Genomic DNA, 16,963 nt, shown 5'->3' on the forward strand with positions numbered 1-16,963 from the left:
CTTTACAGGTCGCCGACAAACGGCCCTCGACGCCTGTCAATGCCTGCGGGGATATCGAAGACAGGGGGTCAACGAAGTCTACGGATACTACGCTGGTTCTTCGAACAGACAAGAGATAATGGCAACCGTAGGCTGGAACTCAGAGAGACGACGATTTAACGAAGAGCAACAGATTATGACGTCTAGATCATCCATATGCATCGTTATCTTGGCCTTCCTGTCTAAGCTAAGGCTATTCAGATCCCGGCTGGTCGGAGGTCACGACCGATTACAGCACCAACAGCAGTTTCTGATATACTGCCACAATCCAACCCGCAGTGCCCATCATAACACAGGTTATAAAGCCTTCACAGACTCTCTGTTCAATGAACTGATTGTCAGAATTAGCTTCTGTCTACGCGATATATAGTACCAGCAACTCTTAGACACTTTCTCCGAGAGTCTCCAGCTATCGCAAGCCACACCTCAACATTGATCCCTGTTCAACTCTTCCGCATTTCGAAGTTCGCAGAGGGCGCATGTAACGGGTCATTGACTCGCAATCCCCACTACCCCTCACATTCATCTCCAGGGAATGCAAATCCGCTATACCAAAACAGCTGGTTCTTTGTCACAACCCACTCTGCCATTATCTCTATTTCTTTCCAGATTGTTGTTCCAATCGAGGAGATGCAAAGGCTTCCAAGATGCTAAAGCGACAGCACGCTTACATACCTGGTAGACATCACCTTCGGAGTTGGCCGACCCTACCCACCGGCATGATAACCAGTCCAGAAAGTGATGCCCGACGCCGAGATCGGCTATTGGTATCCAGAGACGTATTCAATTCAAGGACGATCGTCTGTATACATAATAGTACTCACGTAGATGTACTTTTCTCGTTGCAAGTCGTTCACAGCTCGGCCAACGCCGTAAGCACTCTCTTCAAGCCCTCCTGCAGATAGTCTTCCGGATGTGAAAACACGATCCGGAACCAACCAGGCTCCTCCGAACCGAATGCAGTCCCTGACGCCAGAAAGACCTTGTGCTTGAGCAATGCCGTGGCTATCGTCTTGTTCAAATCACCCGTCTCGGTGTTGGGATGAAGCTTCCTAAAAACGCTTCCCAAGTCCACCCACAGAAAGAAAGCAGCATTCACACCCGGCCGATACGTGATGCCGTTCTCCTTTGCCCACGAAGTCACCACTCTGTACTGCTCTGCCAGTCTCCTCTGGTTCTCGGCAATGTATTCTTCCACCCAGGCGTCGTCCTCCAGAATGTTTGCTGTAGCATGGTCGGCGATGGATGAGGCTGAGCTGTACAGGTTGAGAGGAATGAGCGCAGCGTGCAGCGATGGGTTGGCCTGTGAAATGAGTGCGCCCACTCTAAGGCCATTGGCCCCGAAATCCTTGGACATGCCCCAGAGAACATGGACTCGGGCCGGATCAATGATACCGGTAGGGTCGATGCTGAGACTTGAGGTGAACGATTCGACCGGGACGCCGGCGTCAACTGTGTTCTCCCAAACGGAGAGGGCGTATATCTCATCGCTGATAAAGTGCAGCTGGTATTTCTCGCAGAGTCTCAGGAGCCCAACGATCGCCTCCCTCGAATAACACCTTCCAAGTGGGTTGTGAGGATTGCAGAGCACCAATCCTGCCACCTTTGTCCCTTCAGACTCGGCCTTCTTCAGGGCCTCTTCATACTTGACAACGGCGTCTCCGCTCACGGGGTCAATGCCGTGAAACGGAACGGGAATGACTTTCGCTCCCGTGCGAGCTGTTAGATCTTCAATGAATGTCCCATAGTAAGGCTGCCCCAGCAGGAATGCTTCTCCAGGGTTGGCACACGCCCATGCAAGATGCTCAATCGCCGCGCTGCATCCATTGGTGACGATGACATGAGCAGGAATGATTGGGGTCACAGGCTTGAGATGCTTGTTAAGGAAGCGAGCCATGGCTTTCCGCAGATGCTTTGACCCTGATGCACCGTCTCCATAAGTGAATGCGTGGTTGGACAGGGCCAATTTCTCGTGAATGTGTTTTGAGAGAATATCATGCATGAGCCTGTTCTCGGCGACACCCAAGCTGACGGTTCCGGAGGGGTTTGTGTCTGGATCCCACAAGTCTTGCAGAACCTTCCATATTGTGAGTTCTTGGGCAGCTTTTTCGGATTGTTTGGCTCGTTCTGAGAGAGACATGGTGGTTGTGGTGATGATGATGATGGTGCTTCTGCTTGATTGTAAGGGTGAAGGAGGGGGGGAACTAGCGTCTAAACTGAGCGGAGAAGGCCTTCGGAGAGGTGAACAAAACAAATGTACAATGACAAGAAGGAGAGGAGGAGGAGGGTTCTTCGTTTATATGCCTCTGACCTCTATCGTGAACGACTGTCTTCAGAGGGCGCATGAAAACCCGCGCCCTTTCTCACGGCTAGTGCTGAAGACGGCCATCTTTGGCGTCATCGGGCGCCAAACCAAACCATTTGAGAGCTGCCTTGGCGGCAACTCTAGACCCAATGAGTCAGACGAATGATATCGGCATCACGTGCCGTCTCATAGCATTCAACCTCCTTTTGTTCATTGTTGATGTCGGTTTTGTTGGTTTCTAATACGTTTCTAATGCGCTGGTTGGTCAATACTTTGCAGGATTATCACATTTTGATGAATGTCGAGGGACATCAAGCAAACGCCTTGGGTGATTATACATAAAGCTACCCTATCGCTCTGGCGATCAACGAGGATTCGTCAACTGGAGTCTCCAACAATGGAAGAGGACCGTTGAAACGTATAGCTTGCACGTCATCACCCAGATTCTGGAGATGATCAAGAATTAATTTGTCTTCATTTGTAGCCTATCGTAGAGCGTTCTTCTTCTCGCTGGATCGTGATCTGGCCGGCCTTGATAACTGCAGTGTTTTCAACTACCCGGCATTTAAGTTGACTCTCCATTAGATACGGCAATCGTCGTCAACGGAGCAGCTAGGCCAACAGCAGTATACATAATCTCCGGCTCCCCGTCTCTTTGTTCAGCGGCTCACGCTATAAGTTGGTGTATGCCACCGGAGATGTGCGGAATACCTGTTGCCGTATTGGGCAAGCTGAAGAACCTCCAACTCGGCCTCGAGAAGGTCGCGACCGTTGTCTCCGAAAGCTATCAGAGGTTGGCCGAGAGAGGCGTTCTGATGAGCGTCATCTAAAATGCAGATGTGGTGTTGAAAATTCATATATAAAAGTTGCCTTTCGTTCCGACCATCTGAGACGTTCTGTGCAATCTCATCAATATACATGCGCTACGAGCAATCCCTGGATTGGAAGCAGCACGGCGTCAAGATACTAGCACCTACCAACACCGACTTATCTACACATCCTTACCTCTCCATCAATCTCCCATAATGACCAAAGTCCTTCTCCTCGGTGCTACTGGTTATGTCGGCAAGAGGCTAGTTGACACCCTTGTTCGAAGCGGCCAATACAAGGTGTACGGCATCGCTCGCTCAGAGGCCAAGGCCAAGGCATTGGCTCTCGCAGAGGTCACGCCCATCATCTGCGCTGATCCGGTCAATGATCCCGTGTCCTATATGGAGGCAGTCCGCAATAAGCACATCGATGTCATCGTTGATATTGCTGGTGCAAACCAGGAGTCGGCCAAGTTCCTTAGTCAGGCAAAGAAAATCGGTCAAGAGCGATTGAACAGCTATGCAGCCGCTGGCATCACGGGCCCTAAGTTGGGCTTCGTCTACTGCTCAGGCACCTGGGTCCACGGATCCAGCAACCAGTCGGTGAACGATCTTCACATTGCCGGTCCCAATGCCGCAACCCCTCCAAGGGCCCTTGTTGCGTGGAGAGTTGGCCTCGAGAATGCCATTCTTGGCTCCGCGGACGTTTTGGATGTCGCTGTTGTACGGCCCGCTCTGATCTACGGCCGCGAGAACACTATATGGACTCCATTCGTCTTGCCACTTCTCCAGGCAGCCCGCAGCGGCTCGTCAGAGACTGTGAACATTCCTTTGCAAGCCGATGCCAGGCCGGCTCTCATCCACGTCGACGACGTGGCCACCGGGTTCCAAAAAGTAATTGAGAAGCTTCCCTTGATCAACGGTGGCTCCGTCTATCCGGTCTTTGATCTGCTCACCAGCCAGGAGAGCATGTCTGAGATCTTTTCAGCCATGGCCTCTGTTTGGGACTTTAAGGGAGACTGTAGGCTGATTGGGCCTGGTGATGATTTGTTTGCCGAGGCTATGAGCACGAGTATGAGGGGGTCTTCATCGCGTGCGAAGCAGCTGCTTGGATGGGAACCGACCCGAACCAACGGATATGTGGCGGATATGGACGTGTATGCGGCTGCCTTTGCCTCTCAGCACTGAAGATATGGCGTCACCACACCACCATATACACCACTTGTAGGTACGAATATTACTGTATATCAAGGTTAACGCAAGTCTGTGCGTAATAAAAGGCATCTTTTGACAGTAAATATTGTGTGGAGAGTCTGACAGTGCAAACAGACGTGAGTATTCTGCCCGTTTGTGTCTTTGTGAATGTTAGCACGGCGTCTCCAGGTTTAAGAGCTGTATAACCAATGAATGGACAGCAGCGGGCTTGCTGTTCCAGACAACCCAGATGATTGATGAAATTGAAGTCTTTTGCTCCCGATCAGGGATCCATTCATTAAAAGTAAAAGGAAGTTTTTCTCATACTTCGTGATGGAATAGTAGTAGAGGGAAGTCGACTAGGTAAGTGCACGAGGGAAGAATTTCAGTCGCCGTCAGCGCCTCAACTGCTGCAACTTGAGGCCTAGCGCTGGAACGGAACGATAGCGCCGAGGTTCCTTGGCGCACAATTTCCATGGAGAGGAACCGGTGGCCGTAACGCCCCACATCCAGTTGCTCTTATCGGACATTTTCTTATCGGCCAGAAAAACTTCTGGAGCCAAACATTTTCTTCTGGTAAGAACCAGTCCACCAAGCCATTCTTCTCCTTACACCCATACCTGCTCGCCGCTCTCTCACACATACGAACCAATCGCCATCATGCGCCCTCTCACCGAAGAAGAGACGCAAGCCGTCTTCAAGAAGCTCGCCGAATACACCGGCGCATCGCTCAAGAACATCATCGCCCCCCAGGAAGATGGCGATCGCAACGTCTTCCGCCTGTCGCAGAACCGAGTCTATCTGGTCCGGCTCTCCATGGCCAATCTGGCAACGTCCATTGCCCGCGACAACCTGCTCTCTCTAGGAACCTGCTTGGGTATGCTCTGCTTTTCTCCCCAAAGACTGCGCATGAGCCGCAACTAACGTGACCTCGACTTTACAGGCAAGTTCACCAAGTCTGGCAAGTTCCGCATTCACATTACTGCCCTCCCCATCCTCGCCGAGCACGCACGACACAAGCTCTGGATCCGCCCCAACGGAGTCATGCCCTTCCTCTACGGTGGAAACATTGTCAAGGCACACGTTGGCCGATACTCTGAAGACTGCCCCGAGCACCAGGGCCTGGTTGTCTATACCATGGACGATGTCCCTCTGGGCTTCGGTGTCAGCGCTCGCAGCACCGCGGAGAGCAGGAGACTTGACCCGACCGGTGTCATGTGCTTCCGACAAGCTGATTGCGGCGAATACCTGCGTGACGAAGATACCCTGTTCCAGTCTGGCTAAAGACAATCGGTGCGACTGGTTCGACGATACAATGGCCGTTCTTTTAGGCAGCAAGATATTTCACTTTGGAGTTCAAGGGCGTTGGTGGCAATATTACTTTACAATTGGCATGGCGTTTAAAGATGGAAAATGCTGAAGAAGGGAACTTCGCCGAAGGTGGATGTGAAGACGATATGAGGGGTGCAGGGGCGCGCGGAGAGTTGGATAGTGGGATGAATGTCTGGACTGGGGCGCGGTTCATCTCAAGGTGCGTCATGCCATACACAAACACAGGACAGCTCTGTTCCTGAAAATCTCGTGGTCTTGCTCTTGGACCACCCCGGAAGCAAATCAGCTGGCACCATGTGTCATGGAGCATCAAGGCATATCTCTTCAATAAATAGCATCGCAATTTCTCTCACTACCCCCTGACATAACTGCATCATCGTGATCGTCCACAATTCAGAATTTCGTGCGTACCAGTGACGGAAAAGTCACTCGGATTTGGTTGCATTCCTGTGCTTATCCATCCAAACCCTTGCATACTCAACTACCTCTCGCAGAGAAAACAGTCGACACTCAGCTGCCCCAATCTTTGCGCGTACGACTTGGCAGTCTCTCTCAAAATCAGCCCCGAGGTCCTCGAAGTCGTCGTCAGTAATAGGCACGAGGTCTTCCACAGTCATCCACTGCCGTTGGCCATCGACCTTTATGGCGAACGAGTTGTCTACGAGGGGAGCCGGGCTCTGGAGGCGATATTCTGCAAGATGCAGAGCGGTGCATCTATCCCACCCGACCCCAATCAGCAAGACCCAAGCATCTGCAGCTTCGAGCTTGGCCAGCGGGCTCGATTCGCCAAAGCGACAATCAGGCGCATGTCCCTCTGTGATGACCTTTGCTTGAGGGCCGACTGCCGCAAAGGACGTCTGCGGATGGGCGGATCTCAACGCTCCGGGCCATTTGCGCAGCGTCTCTGGGACTACGCCGACCCTTCTGCAGATTGTCATGGCTGGATCAAACGCTGGCGTAGAGTCTCGAATGGTCTGCCACCATGATTCGGGCACCGGAGGAGCTCTCCAAGCTGCAGGATCCGAGTTTTCCCCCGTAAATGTCGGAGCAACAAGAGTGCCAGACGGACCAAGCGCGGAGAGGAGTGACTGAATGAGAGAGGGGGCGAAGCCGGGAATGAAGCCGATAGACCCCAGGGAGGAGTGCACGATCAGAGTCGGGTCGGGTGAGGGGATGCTGGATAAGAGGTGCTTGAATGAAATGGTCAGCTCCGACGGGGTGACGATGGCGGTATATTTGGAGTTGCCCGACATGATGTAGAAGAGGCACTTGGACTTTGCACACAACCTGGGTGGGAACGGCCGAGATTGAAATGGTCACAGCTGAGCCTCGATTATATGGCATGGCAAATGAGGCCCAAGTTTCAATATGGGGATTGAGTTTCACCGAATGACTCACCGGCTCCAACTTTCTCCAATTCACAAAGTTGCACGAAGGAAGATTATCAGATCAACCCGCTGCTTATGAAAAATCCTATTGCCAGCGTTCTACTCGGTCATCTCCTCTCACTTCTGGAACCCAGCCTTCATCGCCACATTGTCCTGGTTGACGTTTCCAACAGTGCCCGCGAATCCTTTTTGCCGGACCTCGTCCAGCGCTCGCTCCCTAATCTGAACTCCAGCCTCGAGATTCCCCTTCAGTCCGACCGCGATTTCCAGGATGTCTCCCACATCACCCTCAAACTTGGTGTGATCCCGAGGCGATCTCCATGCGACGTGATCATCTGGCCTGATGAGAACTGCATCACGCTCCCAGAGATCCCGTACGTGCTTCTCTGTCGGCAAATGAACCTTTTCCAGTGGAACACACAGGCGCTCCGCAGCCTTGCCGAACTCATACGCCCATTTGCCATCCTTGGAAAAGTCGACAATGGTGTATTCCTGGCCAAACAAGTCAAAGATGCTCGTCTCGCCATCAGCAAGGAAGACATGTGGCGGCCTTGCTCCGGGCCACGTTGATGGGACGTAATGGCGGAAGTTCCACTCGGGCTCCGAAGCATCGGAATCACCTACGACAACGGGCGACGCATTATATCGGTAACCCATCTCGATGCCATGGTCCTGGTTCTCGCCGTCGTTGGTAAGAAAGGAATGCGCCAGCTCCGCTTTGAATGCCTTGCCCAGCTTGCTCTGCGAGAGGATGTCGGGCCTGACCTGAGCACAGCTACTCCAGATCCTCGCCCATCTCTGCCACAGCGTGCCCGAGTGATTGATATTCCGCACCGCGACTGGCAGACGTTCCAGCTCGTACGACTTCAGAAGCAGTTCGCCGCCGTATCCGTTCAACACGGCAGCGAGCTTCCACCCGAGATCAAAGCTGTCGCCAACGGCGGTGTTCATGCCGTAGCCTCCCGTGGGAATATTCTGATGTGCTGAGTCGCCTGCGAGGAAGACGCGTCCGCTTGGGGAGATGTACCTCTCCGCGATGCAAATGTTTGGCCGCCAGGTGCTCTTGACCAGGATCTCGTCAATCTTGATAGGCCACGGCCCTGACGGGCCTCCGAGCGCGTTGTACACTGTCTCCTGGGGGTCAATCTTCTCCCAGTCGGCGTCGATCGGAATTGGAGTGTGCAGTGTCCATGTGTTGACCTCGTCCTGCGCAATAAGAAAGGCTCTATGAGCGAACCTAATGTGCTAAAACTGTCCTTGCTTGTGCAGCCTAGTGACGTCCCGCGACTTGAAGTGAACCAGCATCATTGCACCAGGACTGAGTTGACGAAGGGACAAGATGTCAGTGGGATATGCTGGCGAAGAAGCTACGGGATGACTTACACAGGTCCTCCAAGGAGGTTAATGCCGAGTGATCTGCGGACATGACTTCCAGCTCCATCGCATCCCATGACATACTTGCTCTGAACAACATGTTGTTCGCCGGTCCTTACGTCCGTGAGCGTAGACTCGACTCCATTGTCGGTCTCGGTGAGAGACTTACACTTGAGACCGAAATGCGCATTGATGAGTTTTTGAGCTTGGATTCGAGGCTTGAGCCATGCCTTGAGGACAGCCTGAGAACAGCGCTGGTAAGGCTCTCGCGGAAGCGTGCCGTTGTTCTGCGACTTGATACGCTTCCGCCAAGCATTGACGGAGTCGAGCTTCTAGGATTGGGCATGAGTCTCAGTTTCACTCGGTCGAAGTAGCAAGTCTGCTCGTCAATAACTCACCCATCTAGCTATCTCCTCTCCACCTTCTGCCAACCCGGTACTGAAGATCACGTCGAATGAGTATTCTGGGGGGACACCTAAGGTCAACAGATGAGAAGCCGCCCATGAGAGCGTAGACTTAACGCTGGAGATGCTCACCAATCTCCCGTAGCCCTTCCGAGATCCTAAGTCGGCGGAAGAGTTCCATGCTGCGACAGTTGGTCAGATCCATCTTGGGCCACTTTGTTGTGTCTAGGTTTCGTTCAACCAGCATGTTGTTGATGCCATGGCGAGCGAGCTGTAGGGAGAGAATAAGGCCAGCGGGGCCTCCGCCAACTATCAGCACTCGCGTTTCGTGGTGAAGGACCTGCACACATTGATGTTAGAACGATTCTTGTCTTGTTCGACATCGAGGACTTGCTGTTTTGCTAATCATCCTGAAAGCTGCAGAGTTGTTCTGAAGGATTGTGATAGGAACGTTGCAACCCAGTTCGATGAACAAGTCTGTGAGTCGCAACCCATATCTAATGAAGAAATGGAGTCTCTATATACCCTTCTGCTTCACATGATACAGACTGAATACACATCTCCTGCTGTTTCTTCACTTCCCGTTTCGACATCCATCAGTGTCCCACAACACAGTCTCCTTACAGAGACTTTCTTGGCCAATCGCCAATGCTCCGTACTTCCGAAGCCTTACTCACGATCCCGATCCCTGCCGTTCGCCCACGAGGACCAAATGCCCGTGCCCGCAGTCTCATCACATCGTACAAATGACTATCAGTAATGATGTGTTAATCATCGCGTAAGAGCCGTCTCTGTGCCCCCAGGAAGTGAGAAACGACCATACAAGCCTATATCTGAGACGAGCTCGCGGTTGATACCAGCAATTGTCTACTAAAACATTTACAATGCGTACATCTAGCAAAATTTTATGTTTCTGCTCGGCATGTAAATTAATGGCACGTCGATGTGTCTACTAAAGTATGGGAGAGGGTAGACAAGTAACAAACAGGGCTGCTCTTGAATATTGAACAGCAACTCAAGTGAACCTCTTCAAATATCTTCATTCCGTACACTCACACGTGTGAAGGCCAGAGACCTTTGACGGAATCAGCAAGTTACTCAAAATTACCCAAATCACTAACTCAAGGAACGCAGTCAATGCTTCATGCGCGCCCTCGGATTTGGCATGGGAATATTGTCGTCGGAATTAGCCACTTACAACTCCTGCACGTACATTCCATCTGCTTCCCGATCTGAGCACATGGTCAAGCGAACAATCCCAAGATTGCCGGAGACCGAGCTGGCCCTTGAAAACGCCGATCAAGTCGCAGAGAAGATGCAGTCTGGCAGCTGAGCCGAGACCATTCCCTTGCCCATTCAAGCCAGCAAACCTGTTTGAGCCTGGGCCGTCCAGGCGCGCCGGGAATACGCCTTTATTCGCCCGTGTATATTGTATGATCTTTCAATTGATGTGAACTTCAATATGCCTCGTTACTGGACAAATCTCCTTCGAAATTCTTCCACCTTCGGCAAATCTACAATATGCGAGCAAGACAAGCTACTGTAATGCCTGGTTGCCGGAAAGCTTGACTTAGGGGAATGCAGACGCACGATGTCGAAGAATGATACCCTGTCTCGAGTTTCCATGTGTTGCCACCTCGAGCAAAGCTCCGCTTACCAATACCTACATAAGCCTACACCAATGTGACTGTCACAATCTCATGATTGCGGTCCGTGAATCCACAATCCGCCTGCCCGCTTGACATCTCATGCATGCTAGATTGACCCAGCTAATGAAACCCTGTAAAGGGAAAGATTTCCGACTCTAGGGAGGTCCCGGGCCTAGGTGGCAGATCATGAGGATTCTCTAAATAGTCGGGGTGCAAAACTTGTTGACCACTTGCTGTTTTCTCCTTTACACATCTCCGTAAATTCCGAGGGCCGCATACTGATATGAAGTGGTGAATATCACTGGAGGGTCCAACTGCCGACTTGGCCTCGTCTTGCCCATCTCTGTTCTACTTTGCTCTCACAAAGAGAACACTTGGCCGAGAGGACGGTTCTCCTCTATGGCTGAGATGCTTCCCGGACAGCAGCAGAGAGGCCCCATGATGTCGAACGATCATCAGGATGAGATCAAAGAAACAGTACGGCCCATCTAGACGAAGACATGAGCCCAGTGAAAGCGGAGAAGAAGAGCAAGGAGAGTGAAGATATACATGTACATTCAGGTAATAATAACATACCCCAGTGAGGATCATTCTCCGTATAGCCTTGCTTGATGTCGAATCTTGCTCCATGCTCATTCCAGAGCGCAGTAGTTACTCTGCATCTTCACTTGGATACCTCTTAACTCGGCATCTTCTCTGTCAAACGGAGCGTAAGCCCACAATACATCGATCTAGATCACTCCTTAGGTTAAGCCAAGGTTCCTACCTCACTTCATGACATGATTAGGCAAGAACTTCGAATGCTTGACCTACCTGCTCATGGCACGATCGCGGATAGTTCAACAGCTGAAGATAATGCTCATTCCTTTGTATAGTACTCGCATCAATGACCGCACCTGATATCCGAGGTGAATTGTATTGATCTAGGCTGACAAGATATCCTTGTAATTCAAGTCCAGACGCAGTTCGCTTATACATTGGCACATATATGAATGATCACAAACACAACCTCATACAGAAAGCTTGAGCTGATTTTGGATGAGAAACAGTAAAGTACCACGAGAACATCAATGGAGAACAAATTGAAGCAAGTGGACTGGAGCCGTACGTCGTACTCTGGAACGCTTTGTATTGTAGCCGAGGCTGATGCCAATGATAATCGCCTGACCCCAGGTCCTGACACACAGATAGAACGCCTCATGTTCATGAACCAAGCACTCAAAATTGGAACCGATAGCTTCATCTCACGACCGTCCTTAGATTGCCTTCAGGACTAGGGCTGCCCACGGAGAATTTCCAGCAGATGGCCTCGGCGAACTTTGCGGTGGTTGCGGGCTTCAATTGGAGCGCAAGGCAGCTTCTGCGGTCCTGGTTCATGGTGTGGGCGCCTCTCGGCTCTCTTCACATCCGGCTTGTTGCAGAGAAGGGTTTGTGTAGACATACCTTTCCTACCTAGAGCTAGCGAGTGATAGAATTGTCGAGTGAACCTGGATGAACTGCGAGATGGCAGAGTGCAACTAGCAGCCGCCGTCAAGAGGTCGCTTGCGATGGGTAGGATACCCGACTGAAGTAGCTTCTGTTTGCAAACACATAGAGCGTTAAACACATCAGACGGCAAACATAGGCTCATGCAATGAATGGTCAAGCAGTGATGTCGCTCTCTCGCTCTCTCGCTCTCTCGCTCTCGTCACTGCTGTTAGCTTTAGATTTTGTCGCGTTTGTTGATCGATGGACTATTCCATGAGACGCTGCCTTCTGCGAAAGGCGGATCAGAGAGCGGCTATCCGGATCTCAAGCCCTAAAAAATTGATACTGCAAGTAGTTTCCATATAGTCTGTCAATCTGTATAGAGCCCTTCGCATTACTACTACATGGACAAAGAGATACACTTTTCCACGTAGGTAGCTATTTATAGGTAGATGCTTTCATTGCTACTTCAGGGACTCGAGAACTCCGATGCTGGGAAAATGCTGACAGCCAGACGTAGATCTGAATTATAGCTGAGCATCTCGCATCCGCTACTGCAGGTCCTGTCCAGGGGCACTGAGCCTTAGCTTCTTCACTGAAGCTGTAACGCCGCATAGCTTCATAATATCTTGATAACCTTCAGAAAACAGTAGAAAGTTGTGCATGTCACTTGTACATTGACTGTACCTTATGCAGAACAACTTGGTCATGCAAAGGCCATCAAGCATCAAGCAATGTCCACTTGTTATATCAATTTTACAAAGCTTCCCTTTCAGAGAATCAGAGATTAATTCTTCCGACGGACCTCAAAATCCCGTCTGATGAGCTCCCCTGGCCTAAAAATGCCGATCAATTAGGCTATTTGGAAGCCCGCGAAAGCTTCAGCAACAGCAACACTTTTCTCAATCCGGCTTCAGAGGCCTTGGCCAAAGAACCACTATATCAATAAAGGAAGCTCACTCAAGCTTTCCAGCACGGGAAACGAACCAGAACAGCAATCCATCACAGTTGTCGTCATCCTTGATGAAGCCCACCCCGAAATACCCGCAAACCAGGATATCGTGACCATTGTTCGGGCCCCCAGGCTGTCAGCTATGGGGTTTCCTCCACACAGCCAAGGCACTGCCTGCGGAAGCTAGACTCAGATTCGCAAGGCGTCCTTCGGAAAAGGCTTACGAGGCGCAACTGCCGCCCCATAGTGAGAATAATGGCATCTCCATAAGAGGAAGAATGGCGTCGATCGGAGCGTCTCGATTGGGTCGGGAAGACTCTCGGGAGCTATCTGCGGGGAGAGAGTATTATTCCGTGTTGCGGCGGTGATGACCAAGGCTCGACACGGCTGTGGAAACAGCTGGAGGTGAGCGGTAAGAAGCACTTGGGAGACTCCAGTCTGTGAGATCTCGTGTAAACGTCGCGACAAGATGGAGCCCTAGGCAAAGTGAGATCGTATTATCCTTAGCCATGGGTACCTCAACAAGTGCAGCCATCGACAAGTATATATATACATACCTAGTCTTGCGACATTCGACCAACAAGGTGGTTTCCCCCAATCCTCCTCATACCGCTCCCCTTTCTTGAACATGCCTCGTCTTGAGCTCCTCTCACTGGGCCTCGCCATCACCGGCGCTGCGGCAGCTCCCGCTGCTTCTGCCGCAACACCGCTCAAAGTCATCAGCTATGCCCAGACTCCGGGTGGCTTCCGAACGCCAGCCCGAGGTTGGAACAGCTTTGCCCTGCAGGCCAACCCCAACGCAGGACCCAGCTTCAAGTTCGACCAGTCACATGTCCTGACTCAATGCAGCGTCCTGGCTTCAGACGGCTTCAAGGGCAATTATGACTACTGCAGTCTCGACTCTGGCTGGTCGGTGGGCGACCATGGCGATGACAACGGTCGGCTGATCTATGATTCAAGCCTGTTCGACATCCCCTCGCTAGCCAGCTCCCTTCATGATCAAGGGCTCAAGCTGGGCGTGTATGTTGTTCCCGGGGCCTTCATCAGTGACAGAAACAAGACAATACTGGGAACCGACACCACCATCGGAGAGGTCTGCACAGGTGACGAGGGCTTGATTCGCTGCATCTTCGATTACACGAGGCCGGAAACCCAGCAGTGGCACAACTCGGTCGTTGACCTATTTGCCTCTTGGTATGTGTACTGCTATAAGTCTTTATGACCAACATAAATGTTAACTGTGTCACAGGGGCGTCGACTTTGTCAAGCTTGACTTTGTCACTCCAGGTTCGCCCGACAATGGCCAGAACCTCCCTGCAGACCAGAGCGGCTCCGTCATCGCCTGGCACAACGCCATCAAGAACAACGGCCGCCAGATGCGCCTCGACATCTCCTGGAAGCTGGACCGCACCAAGAAGTACTTTGACATCTGGAGCGCCAACGCCGACTCCATGCGGACAGACCAGGATCTCAACAATTCCGGCTCAAACGTCCTCGTCGCCTGGGGCACCGTCCAGCGTGCTATCGAAAACTACCGCCAGTGGATCGTTGCCGGCCTGCAGTTTTACGACCAGCTCACCATCTACCCTGATCTCGATAACTTAGTGTCTGGCAACCCGGAGAGCATCTCGGGCCTTAGCAATGGCCAGCGTACCACTGTCACAACGCTTTGGATTGCGGCCGGAGCGAACCTCATCATTGGCAACGACATGACCACACTGGATGACTTTGGCAAGAACCTCCTCACCAACCCTCAAGCCTTGCAAGTCGCTGCCTTTACCGCCCAATATCCCATCCAGCCTCGCAACCCCGGCTCGGGCGGCCAGGCGGCCACCCAGTTCCAGGCCTGGATCGCGGGCCCTTCTCCCTCTGGCGAAGCCGTCGTCGTGCTGGTGAATCTCGGCCCAGACAACGGGCAGGGTGGTTTCGGAACGCAAACGCGCGGCGTCCAGACCGTGTCCGCAACGTGGCAGGACCTGGGCATTTCAGGCCAGTACAACGTGCAAGACATCTGGAACAACAAGAGCTTGGGGGTCGTCAGCGATCAGGTTTCTGCTCAGCTCAACGAGGGCGACAGTGTCCTGCTGCATCTGACGCGGGCATAGAAACGCTTCAAAGGGTGTCTCAAAGAAGGATGTCATGATTTGCACATAGATCACCAGAGGACTCTGCATTGACTATCATTGAAGAGCCTCAGTCGAGATAATTTTCTCAGTTTGATAATAGGTACTTTGTGAAAATGGAGAGTCTGTGCTAGAGCCCAGTTACCTTCCCATCTCCTGGATAACCCGTTGACTCCAGTCTCCTCTGGTGATGGAACGTTCTAATGCCTCAATCCCCTTCGCAAGCGGTCTCCAAAGTACTCGAATCCTCGGGACATCCACTCGTCTGTTTGATCCAGATGCTGCTGAGCAATGCGGCCATCTTCCGCAATTCGATACTCTTGAGTAATTCGACCCTCTTGGTGAGAGTCTGTAACTCCGCAGATAGCATCCTGATCAATCTGATGGTCTTCGTTAGAGTCTCTTCGTCTACCAGGCGCTCTTAGAGGCTCTCACTCTTCGTCGTCAATTTTGGCGGGGAATAAGAATTTGGGGGCCCTCATTCGAGTCGGGCGACTTTATAAATCCCATATCAAGGACAGCGGCCTCCACTCTGGCTCTGTATACTTCTTTTCCCTCAGGGGTGTCATTTGGTCCGGTATACTTCAGCTCTATGACGCCGCTGTTGTCTGATTGCATCGAATACCTTCCGATACTTGCTGCAAGGTTGCGGAAATGGAACAAGTTGGGATCATTTACAGTGCAGTAAATCAAGAAGTCGAAAGAAGACATCGCGATGGAATTCTATTGTGCCCGATCTTCAGTAAGTGATCACAATAAGGAGCTCAAGAAGGAGATGGACTTATGGATATTATGCTCTTTTACTCACCAACAGGGTTCTACTTTGTGTCTTTTGTGTGTGGAAGACTCGAGTGCATCTGAGAGGGTTGCAGTAATCTAACAGGCAATCCAGGGAGACGGAGAGGTTTAAATAATGATTATCTTCATGTTTGATGGTTGAAAGAGCGAGCAAACTTCATTCAATCAGTGCCACATCCAAAGCTCAAGGAGCATAAGTTCCAAGACTCACTGTTGTCGCCAGCCGAGATATTTGATTGCTTGCTATACCTGATAAATTTCGAGAGACCACATCATACTTGGTTACACGGCTGAAAACGTACCTTTCTCTATACATGCACAAACTCTTGTCCTTTTTACAATGTGTATTCAGAGCTTTATGCGACGTTGCCTAAGCATCACAGGTATTTCATACATCTGATTTCATTAAGGATGACGAGGATACGATTCGAGCACCACCTGATGATTCACACTGAGATGTATTTGTCAACACCTCATTGACACCCTCATCACAGCCCTTGCCTTTCTGACTACTGACGTTATGTTGGTTACACGGGTGGCATATTCACGTAGAGCTTCGACGACTTTTCCAATTGCTTGCTTAGGTAGCATTCTGCCGAGCGAATAATGAGCAAAGCAAGAGCTTGTTCACATCTATTAATAACTACAGCTGTATAGCAGCTCCACGTATTGTGTGCAGAGCAAACAATCATGGGCCTGTCTAGAAGCAGAGCATTGCCACGAAATCTGATGTTCCCTTTCGCTGTACTCGGCGCAGAGAGTATGATGCGTTGCTTTCAAGGCGTGTATGGATGGAGGAAATGACGACGCAGGGAGCGACTCGAGCGCTTGTGGAACAAACCAAAGACAAACACCAGACGTTTGGCAATCTAGGTACCCAGGGCACTTGGAGATGACAAATAGCCAAGGTCTCAAGAATGCTGGCTTGATGAGCCTGTTGGCAAGATACCTACTATAAATAAAGAACCAGGCTGTATTTGCCGTATCGGACAGCACTCCCCCTGAGGCACGGAGCTGAGATGCCATAAGGTAATTACCCAGCAACTTGAAGATCGCAAGGTGTAACGGTAATCAGTACTCTGACATAGTACCGGCAGGTACGATAAGGCATCTAGACTCTCCAGTGACT

The 16,963-nt window shown here is 51.3% G+C and overlaps 6 protein-coding genes across 6 annotated transcripts; 3 read left to right on the forward strand and 3 right to left on the reverse strand.

Moving 5' to 3' along the window:
- Window positions 1-892: 892 nt before the first annotated feature.
- TRIREDRAFT_69823 (uncharacterized protein) lies at window positions 893-2,179 on the reverse strand (the record flags this gene model as incomplete). The annotated part of the gene is made up of 1 exon (XM_006969282.1): window positions 893-2,179. The coding sequence occupies one exon, from the start codon at window positions 2,177-2,179 to the stop codon at window positions 893-895; it is 1,287 nt and encodes a 428-aa protein (XP_006969344.1).
- A 1,190-nt stretch (window positions 2,180-3,369) lies between these two features.
- On the forward strand, window positions 3,370-4,341 carry TRIREDRAFT_111901 (uncharacterized protein; the record flags this gene model as incomplete). Its single annotated transcript, XM_006969244.1, has 1 exon — window positions 3,370-4,341. The coding sequence occupies one exon, from the start codon at window positions 3,370-3,372 to the stop codon at window positions 4,339-4,341; it is 972 nt and encodes a 323-aa protein (XP_006969306.1).
- Window positions 4,342-5,007: 666 nt separating this feature from the next.
- Window positions 5,008-5,631, forward strand: TRIREDRAFT_69838 (uncharacterized protein; the record flags this gene model as incomplete). The annotated part of the gene is made up of 2 exons (XM_006969245.1): window positions 5,008-5,224; window positions 5,291-5,631. 2 exons carry the CDS (start codon window positions 5,008-5,010, stop codon window positions 5,629-5,631), a joined length of 558 nt encoding a protein of 185 aa, XP_006969307.1.
- A 473-nt stretch (window positions 5,632-6,104) lies between these two features.
- Window positions 6,105-6,932, reverse strand: TRIREDRAFT_69816 (uncharacterized protein; the record flags this gene model as incomplete). The annotated part of the gene is made up of 1 exon (XM_006969283.1): window positions 6,105-6,932. The coding sequence occupies one exon, from the start codon at window positions 6,930-6,932 to the stop codon at window positions 6,105-6,107; it is 828 nt and encodes a 275-aa protein (XP_006969345.1).
- Window positions 6,933-7,184: 252 nt separating this feature from the next.
- On the reverse strand, window positions 7,185-10,087 carry TRIREDRAFT_111904 (uncharacterized protein; the record flags this gene model as incomplete). Its single annotated transcript, XM_006969284.1, has 8 exons — window positions 7,185-8,292; window positions 8,451-8,773; window positions 8,840-8,916; window positions 8,978-9,185; window positions 9,523-9,595; window positions 9,669-9,712; window positions 9,902-9,920; window positions 10,044-10,087. The coding sequence occupies 8 exons, from the start codon at window positions 10,085-10,087 to the stop codon at window positions 7,185-7,187; spliced, it is 1,896 nt and encodes a 631-aa protein (XP_006969346.1).
- A 3,532-nt stretch (window positions 10,088-13,619) lies between these two features.
- Window positions 13,620-15,012, forward strand: TRIREDRAFT_27259 (glycoside hydrolase family 27; the record flags this gene model as incomplete). Its single annotated transcript, XM_006969227.1, has 2 exons — window positions 13,620-14,107; window positions 14,163-15,012. Coding segments are annotated over 2 exons (1,338 nt in total), but the record flags the coding sequence as incomplete, so codon positions are not given.
- Between the last annotated feature and the right edge of the window lie 1,951 nt (window positions 15,013-16,963).

This window comes from Trichoderma reesei (genome assembly GCF_000167675.1).
Source record: "Trichoderma reesei QM6a unplaced genomic scaffold TRIREscaffold_30, whole genome shotgun sequence".
NCBI classification, from domain to species: Eukaryota; Fungi; Ascomycota; class Sordariomycetes; order Hypocreales; family Hypocreaceae; genus Trichoderma; species Trichoderma reesei.